The 13508-nt window shown below is 45.4% G+C and overlaps 1 protein-coding gene across 1 annotated transcript in view; it reads right to left on the bottom strand.

Annotated features, from left to right (window-relative positions):
- LOC140372417 (phosphatidate phosphatase LPIN3) overlaps window positions 1–10915 on the bottom strand; it is an 89613-nt gene extending 78698 nt beyond the window's left edge. The window contains exon 1 of the mRNA XM_072459513.1: window positions 10736–10915. Within this exon, the coding sequence (XP_072315614.1) occupies window positions 10736–10915 (180 nt within the window). The remainder of the gene's footprint in view (window positions 1–10735) is intronic.
- Between the last annotated feature and the right edge of the window lie 2593 nt (window positions 10916–13508).

Genomic DNA, 13508 nt, shown 5'->3' with positions numbered 1-13508 from the left:
AATTACGACATGGACCGGCCGGTCACCGATTCTGGCCGATTCGACCTAAAACCGGCTTTTTTTAATCGGCGGCCGATTGATCAGTGAATCTCTAATTAAAACTAGTATTATATCAAGACTAAACAGCAAATCTTACAAGTATTGGTAGTTACTGATGGAAGACTGATGAAAAGGTTAAGGGTCAAGCTACCTTCAAGAAAGATCATCCAGGAGTCCTGAATTATCTTTCTTGAAGGTAGATTGAAGTTCACTGAGGGAAATGTAGAAAAGAATTTTAATTAAAAAAAAATCATTCATTAATATAGTCATTAATATGCAAATCGATTAAAAATCGGAAAATCGATTATTTCAACCCAGCTCTACTCATTAACATGCACTCTCATTAATATGCACTCTCATTAACATGCACTCTCATTAATATGCACTCTCATTAACATGCACTCTCATTAACATGCACTCTCATTAATATGCACTCTCATTAAAAACTCTCATTAACATGCACTCTCATTAATATGCACTCTCATTAACATGCACTCTCATTAACATGCACTCTCATTAACATGCACTCTCATTAATATGCACTCTCATTAAAAACTCTCATTAACATGCACTCTCATTAATATGCACTCTCATTAACATGCACTCTCATTAACATAACTCTCATCAACATGCACTCTCATTAACATGCACTCTCATTAACATAAACTCTCATTAACATGCACTCTCATTAACATGCACTCACATTACCATGCACTCTCATTAATATGCACTCTCATTAACATGCACTCTCATTAACATGCACTCTCATTACCATGCACTCTCATTAATATGCACTCTCATTAACATGCACTCTCATTAACATGCACTCTCATTAATATGCACTCTCATTAATATGCACTCTAATTAACATGCACTCTCATTAATATGCACTCTCATTAATATGCACTCTCATTAACATGCACTCTCATTAATATGCACTCTCATTAACATGCACTCTCATTAACATGCACTCTCATTAACATGCACTCTCATTAATATGCACTCTCATTAAAAACTCTCATTAACATGCACTCTCATTAATATGCACTCTCATTAACATGCACTCTCATTAACATGCACTCTCATTAACATGCACTCTCATTAACATGCACTCTCATTAATATGCACTCTCATTAAAAACTCTCATTAACATGCACTCTCATTAATATGCACTCTCATTAACATGCACTCTCATTAACATAACTCTCATCAACATGCACTCTCATTAACATGCACTCTCATTAACATAAACTCTCATTAACATGCACTCTCATTAACATGCACTCTCATTACCATGCACTCTCATTAATATGCACTCTCATTAACATGCACTCTCATTAACATGCACTCTCATTAACATGCACTCTCATTACCATGCACTCTCATTAATATGCACTCTCATTAACATGCACTCTCATTAACATGCACTCTCATTAATATGCACTCTCATTAATATGCACTCTAATTAACATGCACTCTCATTAATATGCACTCTCATTAATATGCACTCTCATTAATATGCACTCTAATTAACATGCACTCTCATTAATATGCACTCTCATTAATATGCACTCTAATTAACATGCACTCTCATTAATATGCACTCTCATTAATATGCACTCTCATTAATATGCACTCTCATTAACATGCACTCTAATTAACATGCACTCTCATTAATATGCACTCTCATTAACATGCACTCTCATTAACATGCACTCTCATTAATATGCACTCTCATTAACATGCACTCTCATTAATATGCACTCTCATTAACATGCACTCTCATTAACATGCACTCTCATTAATATGCACTATCATTAATATGCACTCTCATTAAAAACTCTCATTAACATGCACTCTCATTAACATGCACTCTCATTAACATGCACTCTCATTAACATGCACTCTCATTAATATGCACTCTCATTAACATGCACTCTCATTAATATGCACTCTCATTAAAAACTCTCATTAATATGCACTCTCATTAATATGCACTCTCATTAACATGCACTCTCATTAATATGCACTCTCATTAACATGCACTCTCATTAATATGCACTCTCATTAATATGCACTCTCATTAATATGCACTCTAATTAACATGCACTCTCATTAACATGCACTCTCATTAACATGCACTCTCATTAACATGCACTATCATTAATATGCACTCTCATTAAAAACTCTCATTAATATGCACTCTCATTAATATGCACTCTCATTAACATGCACTCTCATTAACATGCACTCTCATTAATATGCACTATCATTAATATGCACTCTCATTAAAAACTCTCATTAACATGCACTCTCATTAATATGCACTCTCATTAACATGCACTCTCATTAATATGCACTCTCATTAATATGCACTCTCATTAATATGCACTCTAATTAACATGCACTCTCATTAACATGCACTCTCATTAATATGCACTCTCATTAACATGCACTCTCATTAATATGCACTCTCATTAATATGCACTCTAATTAAAATGCACTCTAATTAAAATGCACTCTCATTAACATGCACTCTCATTAACATGCACTCTCATTAACATGCACTCTCATTAACATGCACTCTCATTAATATGCACTATCATTAATATGCACTCTCATTAAAAACTCTCATTAACATGCACTCTCATTAACATGCACTCTCATTAACATGCACTCTCATTAACATGCACTCTCATTAATATGCACTCTCATTAACATGCACTCTCATTAATATGCACTCTCATTAAAAACTCTCATTAATATGCACTCTCATTAATATGCACTCTCATTAACATGCACTCTCATTAATATGCACTCTCATTAACATGCACTCTCATTAATATGCACTCTCATTAATATGCACTCTCATTAATATGCACTCTAATTAACATGCACTCTCATTAACATGCACTCTCATTAACATGCACTATCATTAATATGCACTCTCATTAAAAACTCTCATTAATATGCACTCTCATTAATATGCACTCTCATTAACATGCACTCTCATTAACATGCACTCTCATTAATATGCACTATCATTAATATGCACTCTCATTAAAAACTCTCATTAACATGCACTCTCATTAATATGCACTATCATTAATATGCACTCTCATTAACATGCACTCTCATTAATATGCACTCTCATTAATATGCACTCTCATTAATATGCACTCTAATTAACATGCACTCTCATTAACATGCACTCTCATTAACATGCACTCTCATTAACATGCACTCTCATTAATATGCACTCTCATTAATATGCACTCTCATTAATATGCACTCTAATTAACATGCACTCTCATTAACATGCACTCTCATTAACATGCACTCTCATTAATATGCACTATCATTAATATGCACTCTCATTAAAAACTCTCATTAATATGCACTCTCATTAATATGCACTCTCATTAACATGCACTCTCATTAACATGCACTCTCATTAATATGCACTATCATTAATATGCACTCTCATTAAAAACTCTCATTAACATGCACTCTCATTAATATGCACTATCATTAATATGCACTCTCATTAACATGCACTCTCATTAATATGCACTCTCATTAATATGCACTCTCATTAATATGCACTCTCATTAATATGCACTCTAATTAACATGCACTCTCATTAACATGCACTCTCATTAATATGCACTCTCATTAACATGCACTCTCATTAATATGCACTCTCATTAATATGCACTCTCATTAACATGCACTCTCATTAACATGCACTCTCATTAACATGCACTCTCATTAACATGCACTCTCATTAATATGCACTCTCATTAACGGCGCTCTGCAGGTGCGAGTAGGGGTGTGTACAGCTACGACGGACCGGATCCGGACTTGTAAAAACGTTTCGGTTCAGGTCCAAAAAAAACGAAACCCCGGTGATTCGGTTCTGGACTCATTAAAAATCTACCACTCACATTCTATATCCTTTACGTTCTAGAATCTAAACCATCTGAAACCTTCCATAGATCGCTGTCAATGGCGCACCCGGAGCCATCAGCGACGCACGCGTCTTCCCCGCGGCAGAAGTTGAAGCCGGTGAAATGAGTTTAAAGAAGCAAGAGACCGAACATTCGGGAAGATCGCTGGCTTATTTGAAGCGTTTGAAGCCGCCGCGTGCGTCGCCGCTTGTGCCGCTCCGTGAGTTAGTTTAAGACGTTAAAGGAGCGGGTTGTGCTTTGGTTTGGGTGTAAATATTGTAACTTCTTGCTCAGGTCAGTAATGCTGGTTTAGTACTCACAAGTTGTCACTTTATGTCTTGAACAGAGTTGGTTACTGTTGGCCGTAACCATGGCGATGGAACAAGAAAATCAAAAACCACCTTGTCTCCTGAGCCCGCTCTTAGCTCCGCCCCAGAGACCGCGCACGCGCACTAGAGACTAGGGTCGCTACAATATGAGTAAAATAACTGTTATGTTGTGATGTAGCATTTATTTAGGTGGGTTAATGTGCAATATACATATTTATACATCTAAGTAAATACTAAGTCAAAGTAATATTGTTTAATTGCTGGATTCATTAATTGGAGCTTTTGTAGATAGAGATTTAGTAATTAGGCCCGAGCCCCAGCAGGGCGGAGGGCCTATTGCAACTGTCTGACCAAACATGCGGGCACAGCCCGCATGTTTGGTACCCCGTCGCCCCTGGCAAGTACAGTGAACTAGCCCATGCCGAAGGCATGGATCATGCATACTTACTCCTGCTATGACAGAAATAGTCAACAATTAGTGAATGGGCGTAGCCCATTCACTAATTGTTGACAACAGCAGCGCGAAGCGCTGCATTCCTCCAAAAACCCTCCTGGCATCGTCCCGTACGCGAGAATCCATGCCACAGGCATGGGCCATGCTTGTATCTGCTCAAATCAATGGAAGTCTATGCGGAGTGGGCGGGGCATCCCGACGGAATAGGGAGTGACGAGCGCGTAAGCGCTCGTAATGATGATTCCACCCCATGGCGGCATCGAGAAGGCTTAGAGCTTTCAAACGATGTATAATTTGTTGTTATAGTGGAAACGGCTATATTGTTTTTGCTAAAAATATTATTATTATTTTTCTTGTTCTTCATCGCTTTGATCTCTAATTTGACCCCCTGAACATGCTCAAAAACTCACCAAACTTTGCCCAAAATTCAGAATCGGCGAAAAATTTTATTTTTTCTGGGCCATTTTTTTTTTCGTTAAAAAATGGCGCGACAGCGCCACCGACAAAAGTCAAAATACATTGCGCCTATGGGAGACGCCCCGAGGTCAACTTTGGCGTAAAGCTACGAAATTCGGGACACGCATTCCTCTCGTGAGGACGAACAAAAAAAATCATTGTGGCCACGCCCCCAGACTTACCCTATGGCCGCCATCTTCCTTTGAAAATGAAAATACGCTGTGTTAGTCATTTTGTTCACGTCAAACTTTGACGAACTCCTCCTAGGGCGTTTTGCCCACCGACTTCAAAATCGGCGTACGTCCTCTGGACAAGTGGGGCATCTAAAGTTATTAAATTTTTTGAGATACCTTTAACGGTCTGTGTGCGGCGCAGCCGCAAAGTTGGACAACTTATTTTGGAATATTGCAGATCTAAAAATTGCTCCCATTTGATCAAAACCAGTCCGATTAGGACCAAATTTGAATCAGTTGTTAAACTTTCTAGTTTGGACCAGTTTAGGCTGACAAAATTGAAATGGCCGCGATAGCGCCCCCTACAGAGTGACCTTTAAATTAACATTGAAGGTCAAAAATTAGTTTTATCAAAATTGTCTAAACTTTACCCAAAATTCTATTTTGCCGTCCCGATCACAAAAGCCAATCACAAAAATGCCTAAATTTTTACGGCGTAGTCGTAGCGATGACAGAAACCTCCCATGTTATCCCTATTGGAAAACCACCAAATCTCTCAAATTACCACATTTTTATGTTTTACACTTCAACGAACTCCTCCTAGTGCGTTTTGCCCACCAACCTCAAAATCGGTGTACGTCCTCTAGACAAGTGGGGCATCTAAAGTTATCCAAATTTTAAGGATAACTTTTACGGTCTCTGTGCGACGGAGCCGCAAACGTTTCCCAGAATTCTGACTATTTGGCCTTCAGAGTGGCCTATAAACAATAGAGTTTTTCCAAATGACATGATATTTTGAACAAAATTCTAATTTGCCATCCTGATCATAAAAGTATGAGAGCCAAAGTCATATTTTGTACGGCGTAACCGAAGCGTTGACAGAAACATCCCATGTTATCCTTATGGGAAAATCGTAGAATCGCTCAAATCACCACATTTTTACACTTCACACTTTAACAAACTCCTCCTAGGGCGATTGTCCGATCAAGCTCATATTTGGGGAAAATCATCTACACAAGCGGGCCATCAAAACTTACCCATATTTTGATTCTAAGTGCTACGGTCTCTGTGTGGCGGACCCGCAAATATATGTCAGAAATGGGAAAACAGCGAAATCTCTAAAATGACCACATTTTCACGCTTCACACTTTCACCAACTCCTCCCAGGGCGATTGCCCGATCAAGCTCATATTTGGGGAAATCATCTACACAAATGGGGCATCAAAAGTTATCCATATTTTGATTTTAAGTGCTACGGTCTCTGTGCCGTGGAGCTGCAAATATACTGTCACAAATGGGAAAAACGCCAAATCCTTGAAATGTTCACATTTATGCTTCACACTTTAATGAACTCCTCTGTGGGCAATAGCTCGATCAAGCTCATATTTGGGAAAAATCATCTACACAAGCGGAGCATCAAAAGTTATCCATATTTTTATTCCAAGTGTCACGGTCTCTGTGCGCTGGAGCTGCATATTTGACCGACATTTGTGTTCATTTGCACTGGTTGTCCACATGTCCAATGTGTCGCTGTCTTAGTTCTTAGATAATTGCGTTAGCGCCATCTCTGTAAAATGCAGAGAGCAGAGTCGGAAGGCCGGCGGCCCGCGAGGGCCGTTGGATGCCGCTTGCGGCTTTAATTTTTATTATTTTTCTTGTTCTTCTGCTTTTTGAGCTCTAATTTGACCCCCTGAACATGCTCAAAAACTCACCAAACTTTGCCCAAAATTCAGAATCGGCGAAAAATTAGATTTTTTCAGGGCCATTTTTTTTTTCGTCAAAAAAATGGCGTGACAGCGCCACCGACAAAAGTCAAAATACATTGCGCCTATGGGAGACGCCCCGAGGTCAACTTTGGCGTAAAGCTACGAAATTTGGGACACGCATTCATCTCGTGAGGACAAAAAAAAAAATCATTGTGACCACGCCCCCAGACTTACCCTATGGCCGCCATCTTCCTTTGAAAATGAACACACGCTGTGTTAGCCATTTTGTTCACGTCAAACTTTGACGAACTCCTCCTAGGGCGTTTTGCCCACCGACTTCAAAATCGGCGTACGTCCTCTGGACAAGTGGGGCATCTAAAGTTATCCAATTTTTTGAGATACCTTTTACGGTCTGTGTGCGGCGCAGCCGCAAAGTTGGACAACTTATTTTGGAATATTGCAGATCTAAAAATTGCTCCCATTTGATCAAAACGAGTCCGATTAGGACCAAATTTGAATCAGTTGTTAAACTTTCTTGTTTGGACCAGTTTATGATGACAAAATTGAAATGGGCGCGATAGCGCCCCCTACAGAGTGACCTTGAAATTAACATTGAAGGTCAAAAATTAGTTTTACCAAAATGTTCTAAACTTTACCCAAAATTCTATTTTGGCGTCCCGATCAAAAAAGCCAATCAGACAAATGCCTTATTTTTTACGGCGTAGTCGTAGCGATGACAGAAACCTCCCATGTTATCCCTATGGGAAAACCGCAAAATCTCTCAAATTACCACATTTTTATGTTTTACACTTTAACGAACTCCTCCTAGTGCGTTTTGCCCACGAACCTCAAAATCGGTGTACGTCCTCTAGACAAGTGGGGCATCTAAAGTTATGCAAATTTTAAGGATAACTTTTACGGTCTCTGTGCGACGGAGCCGCAAACATTTCCCAGAATTCTGACTATTTGGCCTTCAGAGTGGCCTATAAACAATAGAATTTTTCCAAATGACATGATATTTTGAACAAAATTCTAATTTGCCATCCTGATCATGAAAGTATGAGAGCCAAAGTCATATTTTGTACGGCGTAACCGAAGCGTTGACAGAAACATCCCATGTTATCCTTATGGGAAAATTGTAGAATCGCTCAAATCACCACATTTTTACGCTTCACACTTTAACGAACTCCTCCTAGGGCGATTGCCCGATCAAGCCCATATTTGGGGAAAATCATCTTCACAAACGGGGCATCAAAAGTTAGTCATATTTTGATTTTAAGTGGTACGGTCTCTGTGCCGTGGAGCTGCAAATATACTGTCACAAATGGGAAAAACGCCAAATCCTTGAAATGTTCACATTTACGCTTCACACTTTAACAAACTCCTCCGTGGGCAATAGCCCGATCAAGCTTTACTTTGGGAAATATCATCTACACAAGCGGAGCATCAAAAGTTATCCATACTTTTATTCCAAGTGCTATGGTCTCTGTGCGGCGGAGCAGCAAATTTGACTGACACTTGTGTTGATTTGCACTGGATTGGCCATGTCCAATGTGTCGCCGTCTGTCAAGTTCTTTTTTAATTCAACACACAATAAGGGCGCCATCTTTATCAAGTCGAAAGCGCAGAGTCGGAAGGCCGGCGGCCCGCGAGGGCCATTGGATGCCGCTTGCGGCTTTAATAGTATTTGTATTCTACAGTTGTTAAATATGGTCTTGTGTTTAATGCTGTTAATATGATGTATTGTGTGTAGTGTCAAATATTTTCATATTCTATTTTTGATACTGCTAAGTTGATTGATTTATAGTGGTTCTAGTTGACTTTTATGCTAGTTTTTGAAGGTTTTTACCTGACTTTGATGCCAATTGATCTGCAAAATTAAAGAGTGGAAATGTATCTAAAGCATTAAACTTCAGGTGTGGGGAACAGCCCAGTCAAACCAGTAATACACTTGACAAACATAGTATCAGCTGAAACAGCTGCCCTAATACCAATACTCAACATGCTCTTGTTCAGAAGTTGTCCTCTAGTAAAACACATGAATGTGTGTTAGCTCGCAGCTTGTGATTTGTAAGTTGTAACTTCTGTTAATAAACAATGAATAAACCAGATAAATTGAGTTTATTTCTCTCTGCAGTTAAGCCTTGTGTTTGATAGTCGTCCTTGTTCAAGTGTCTTCAACTTAATTTAGCGAAGTGTCTTGTGTTAAACTGTTATAACATTATGTAAATATGGCATGAGTTCAGCCGGACTCATTAGGTCCGGACCTGAACCTAAACCTCTGGATTCGAATCCGGACTTGAACCTGAACGTGGGTTTAGGTCTGCATCCCTACCTGCAGAGCGCTCTGCAGGTGCGACCATCGCCTGCGAGCGCTCTGCAGGTGCGACCATCGCCTGCGAGCGCTCTGCAGGTGCGACCATCGCCTGCGAGCGCTCTGCAGGTGCGACCATCGCCTGCGAGCGCTCTGCAGGTGCGACCATCGCCTGCGAGCGCTCTGCAGGTGCGACCATCGCCTGCGAGCGCTCTGCAGGTGCGACCATCGCCTGCGAGCGCTCTGCAGGTGCGACCATCGCCTGCGAGCGCTCTGCGGGTGCGACCATCGCCTGCGAGCGCTCTGCGGGTGCGACCATCGCCTGCGAGCGCGCTGCAGGTGCGACCATCGCCTGCGAGCGCTCTGCGGGTGCGACCATCGCCTGCGAGCGCTCTGCGGGTGCGACCATCGCCTGCGAGCGCTCTGCGGGTGCGACCATCGCCTGCGAGCGCTCTGCAGGTGCGACCATCGCCTGCGAGCGCTCTGCAGGTGCGACCATCGCCTGCGAGCGCTCTGCGGGTGCGACCATCGCCTGCGAGCGCTCTGCGGGTGCGACCATCGCCTGCGAGCGCTCTGCGGGTGCGACCATCGCCTGCGAGCGCTCTGCGGGTGCGACCATCGCCTGCGAGCGCGCAGCGGGTGCGACCATCGCCTGCGAGCGCGCTGCAGGTGCGACCATCGCCTGCGAGCGCGCTGCAGGTGCGACCATCGCCTGCGAGCGCTCTGCAGGTGCGACCATCGCCTGCGAGCGCTCTGCTGGTGCGACCATCGCCTGCGAGCGCTCTGCGGGTGCGACCATCGCCTGCGAGCGCTCTGCGGGTGCGACCATCGCCTGCGAGCGCTCTGCGGGTGCGACCATCGCCTGCGAGCGCTCTGCGGGTGCGACCATCGCCTGCGAGCGCTCTGCGGGTGCGACCATCGCCTGCGAGCGCGCAGCGGGTGCGACCATCGCCTGCGAGCGCTCTGCAGGTGCGACCATCGCCTGCGAGCGCTCTGCAGGTGCGACCATCGCCTGCGAGCGCTCTGCAGGTGCGACCATCGCCTGCGAGCGCGCTGCAGGTGCGACCATCGCCTGCGAGCGCGCTGCAGGTGCAACCATCGCCTGCGAGCGCGCAGCGGGTGCGACCATCGCCTGCGAGCGCGCAGCGGGTGCGACCATCGCCTGCGAGCGCGCAGCGGGTGCGACCATCGCCTGCGAGCGCTCTGCAGGTGCGACCATCGCCTTCCTTCAGCGGCGATGGGACAATACTTTAGTCAGAAGTCATTTATCAACGTTTTAGATGTTTTTAAGACCCTCCCCCTTTAACTCCTCACCACTTTCTCCTTGGAGCGCAGCACGCCCAGTTTGCCGAAGCGCACGTGAAACGGCGAGCACTGGAAGGACCCGTCCGGCTGCCGCACCACGATCACGTCGATGGCACCGCTGAGCGTCGCCGGGTTCAGACCACGGTACATCTCCTTCATGGTCCCGAAGACTGAGGCCACGATGTTCATGGTGCCTGGAGCAGGGAGAGAAGAGCCAAGGAGAAGAGCCAAGGAGAAGAGCCAAGGAGAAGAGCCAAGGAGAAGAGCCAAGGAGAGAAGGGCCAAGGAGAGAAGGGCCAAGGAGAGAGGAGCCAAGGAGAGAGGAGCCAAGGAGAGAGGAGCCAAGGAGAGAAGAACCAAGGAGAGAGGAGCCAAGGAGAGAAGAGCCAAGGAGAAGAGCCAAGGAGATAAGAGCCAAGGAGAAGAGCCAAGGAGAGAAGGGCCAAGGAGAGAGGAGCCAAGGAGAGAGGAGCCAAGGAGAGAGGAGCCAAGGAGAGAAGAACCAAGGAGAGAGGAGCCAAGGAGAGAAGAGCCAAGGAGAAGAGCCAAGGAGATAAGAGCCAAGGAGAAGAGCCAAGGAGAAGAGCCAAGGAGAGAAGGGCCAAGGAGAGAAGAACCAAGGAGAGAAGAACCAAGGAGAGAGGAGCCAAGGAGAGAGGAGCCAAGGAGAGAAGAACCAAGGAGAGAGGAGCCAAGGAGAGAAGAGCCAAGGAGAAGAGCCAAGGAGAGAAGAGCCAAGGAGAAGAGCCAAGGAGATAAGAGCCAAGGAGAAGAGCCAAGGAGAGAAGGGCCAAGGAGAGAAGAACCAAGGAGAGAGGAGCCAAGGAGAGAGGAGCCAAGGAGAGAGGAGCCAAGGAGAGAGGAGCCAAGGAGAGAGGAGCCAAGGAGAGAAGAACCAAGGAGAGAGGAGCCAAGGAGAGAAGAGCCAAGGAGAAGAGCCAAGGAGAAGAGCCAAGGAGAGAAGGGCCAAGGAGAGAAGAACCAAGGAGAGAGGAGCCAAGGAGAGAGGAGCCAAGGAGAGAGGAGCCAAGGAGAGAGGAGCCAAGGAGAGAAGAACCAAGGAGAGAGGAGCCAAGGAGAGAAGAGCCAAGGAGAAGAGCCAAGGAGATAAGAGCCAAGGAGAAGAGCCAAGGAGAAGAGCCAAGGAGAGAAGGGCCAAGGAGAGAAGAACCAAGGAGAGAGGAGCCAAGGAGAGAGGAGCCAAGGAGAGAAGAGCCAAGGAGAAGAGCCAAGGAGAAGAGCCAAGGAGAAGAGCCAAGGAGAGAGGAGCCAAGGAGAGAGGAGCCAAGGAGAGAGGAGCCAAGGAGAAGAGCCAAGGAGAGAAAAGCGAAGGAGAGAGGAGCCAAGGAGAGAGGAGCCAAGGAGAGAAGAACCAAGGAGAGAGGAGCCAAGGAGAGAGGAGCCAAGGAGAAGAGCCAAGGAGAGAAGAGCCAAGGAGAAGAGGCAAGGAGAGAGGAGCCAAGGAGAGAAGAGCCAAGGAGAGAGGAGCCAAGGAGAGAGGAGCCAAGGAGAGAGGAGCCAAGGAGAGAAGAACCAAGGAGAGAGGAGCCAATGAGAGAAGAGCCAAGGAGAGAAGAGCCAAGGAGAGAGGAGCCAAGGAGAGAGGAGCAAAGGAGAGAAGAGCCAAGGAGAGAAGAGCCAAGGAGAGAGGAGCCAAGGAGAGAGGAGCCAAGGAGAGAGGAGCCAAGGAGAGAGGAGCCAAGGAGAGAAGAACCAAGGAGAGAGGAGCCAAGGAGAGAAGAGCCAAGGAGAAGAGCCAAGGAGATAAGAGCCAAGGAGAAGAGCCAAGGAGAAGAGCCAAGGAGAGAAGGGCCAAGGAGAGAAGAACCAAGGAGAGAGGAGCCAAGGAGAGAGGAGCCAAGGAGAGAAGAGCCAAGGAGAAGAGCCAAGGAGAAGAGCCAAGGAGAGAGGAGCCAAGGAGAGAAGAATCAAGGAGAGAGGAGCCAAGGAGAGAGGAGCCAAGGAGAGAAGAACCAAGGAGAGAGGAGCCAAGGAGAGAGGAGCCAAGGAGAGAAGAGCCAAGGAGAAGAGCCAAGGAGAAGAGCCAAGGAGAGAGGAGCCAAGGAGAGAGGAGCCAAGGAGAGAGGAGCCAAGGAGAGAAGAACCAAGGAGAGAGGAGCCAAGGAGGAAGAGCCAAGGAGAGAAGAGCCAAGGAGAGAGGAGCCAAGGAGAGAGGAGCCAAGGAGAGAGGAGCCAAGGAGAAGAGCCAAGGAGAGAAAAGCGAAGGAGAGAGGAGCCAAGGAGAGAGGAGCCAAGGAGAGAGGAGCCAAGGAGAAGAGCCAAGGAGAGAAAAGCGAAGGAGAGAGGAGCCAAGGAGAGAGGAGCCAAGGAGAGAAGAACCAAGGAGAGAGGAGCCAAGGAGAGAGGAGCCAAGGAGAAGAGCCAAGGAGAGAAGAGCCAAGGAGAAGAGGCAAGGAGAGAGGAGCCAAGGAGAGAAGAGCCAAGGAGAGAGGAGCCAAGGAGAGAGGAGCCAAGGAGAGAGGAGCCAAGGAGAGAAGAACCAAGGAGAGAGGAGCCAATGAGAGAAGAGCCAAGGAGAGAAGAGCCAAGGAGAGAGGAGCCAAGGAGAGAGGAGCAAAGGAGAGAAGAGCCAAGGAGAGAAGAGCCAAGGAGAGAGGAGCCAAGGAGAGAGGAGCCAAGGAGAGAGGAGCCAAGGAGAGAGGAGCCAAGGAGAGAAGAACCAAGGAGAGAGGAGCCAAGGAGAGAAGAGCCAAGGAGAGAAGAGCCAAGGAGAAGAGCCAAGGAGAAGAGCCAAGGAGAGAGGAGCCAAGGAGAGAAGAAT

The sequence above is a fragment of the Eucyclogobius newberryi genome, unplaced genomic scaffold, assembly GCF_026437365.1.
Source record: "Eucyclogobius newberryi isolate DKJ021-1_F unplaced genomic scaffold, fEucNew1.0.hap1 SCAF_23, whole genome shotgun sequence".
In the NCBI taxonomy this organism is placed as follows: domain Eukaryota; kingdom Metazoa; phylum Chordata; class Actinopteri; order Gobiiformes; family Gobiidae; genus Eucyclogobius; species Eucyclogobius newberryi.
Note: the sequence above shows the minus strand (reverse complement) of the source record. Positions and strands in the feature narration are given on the sequence as shown.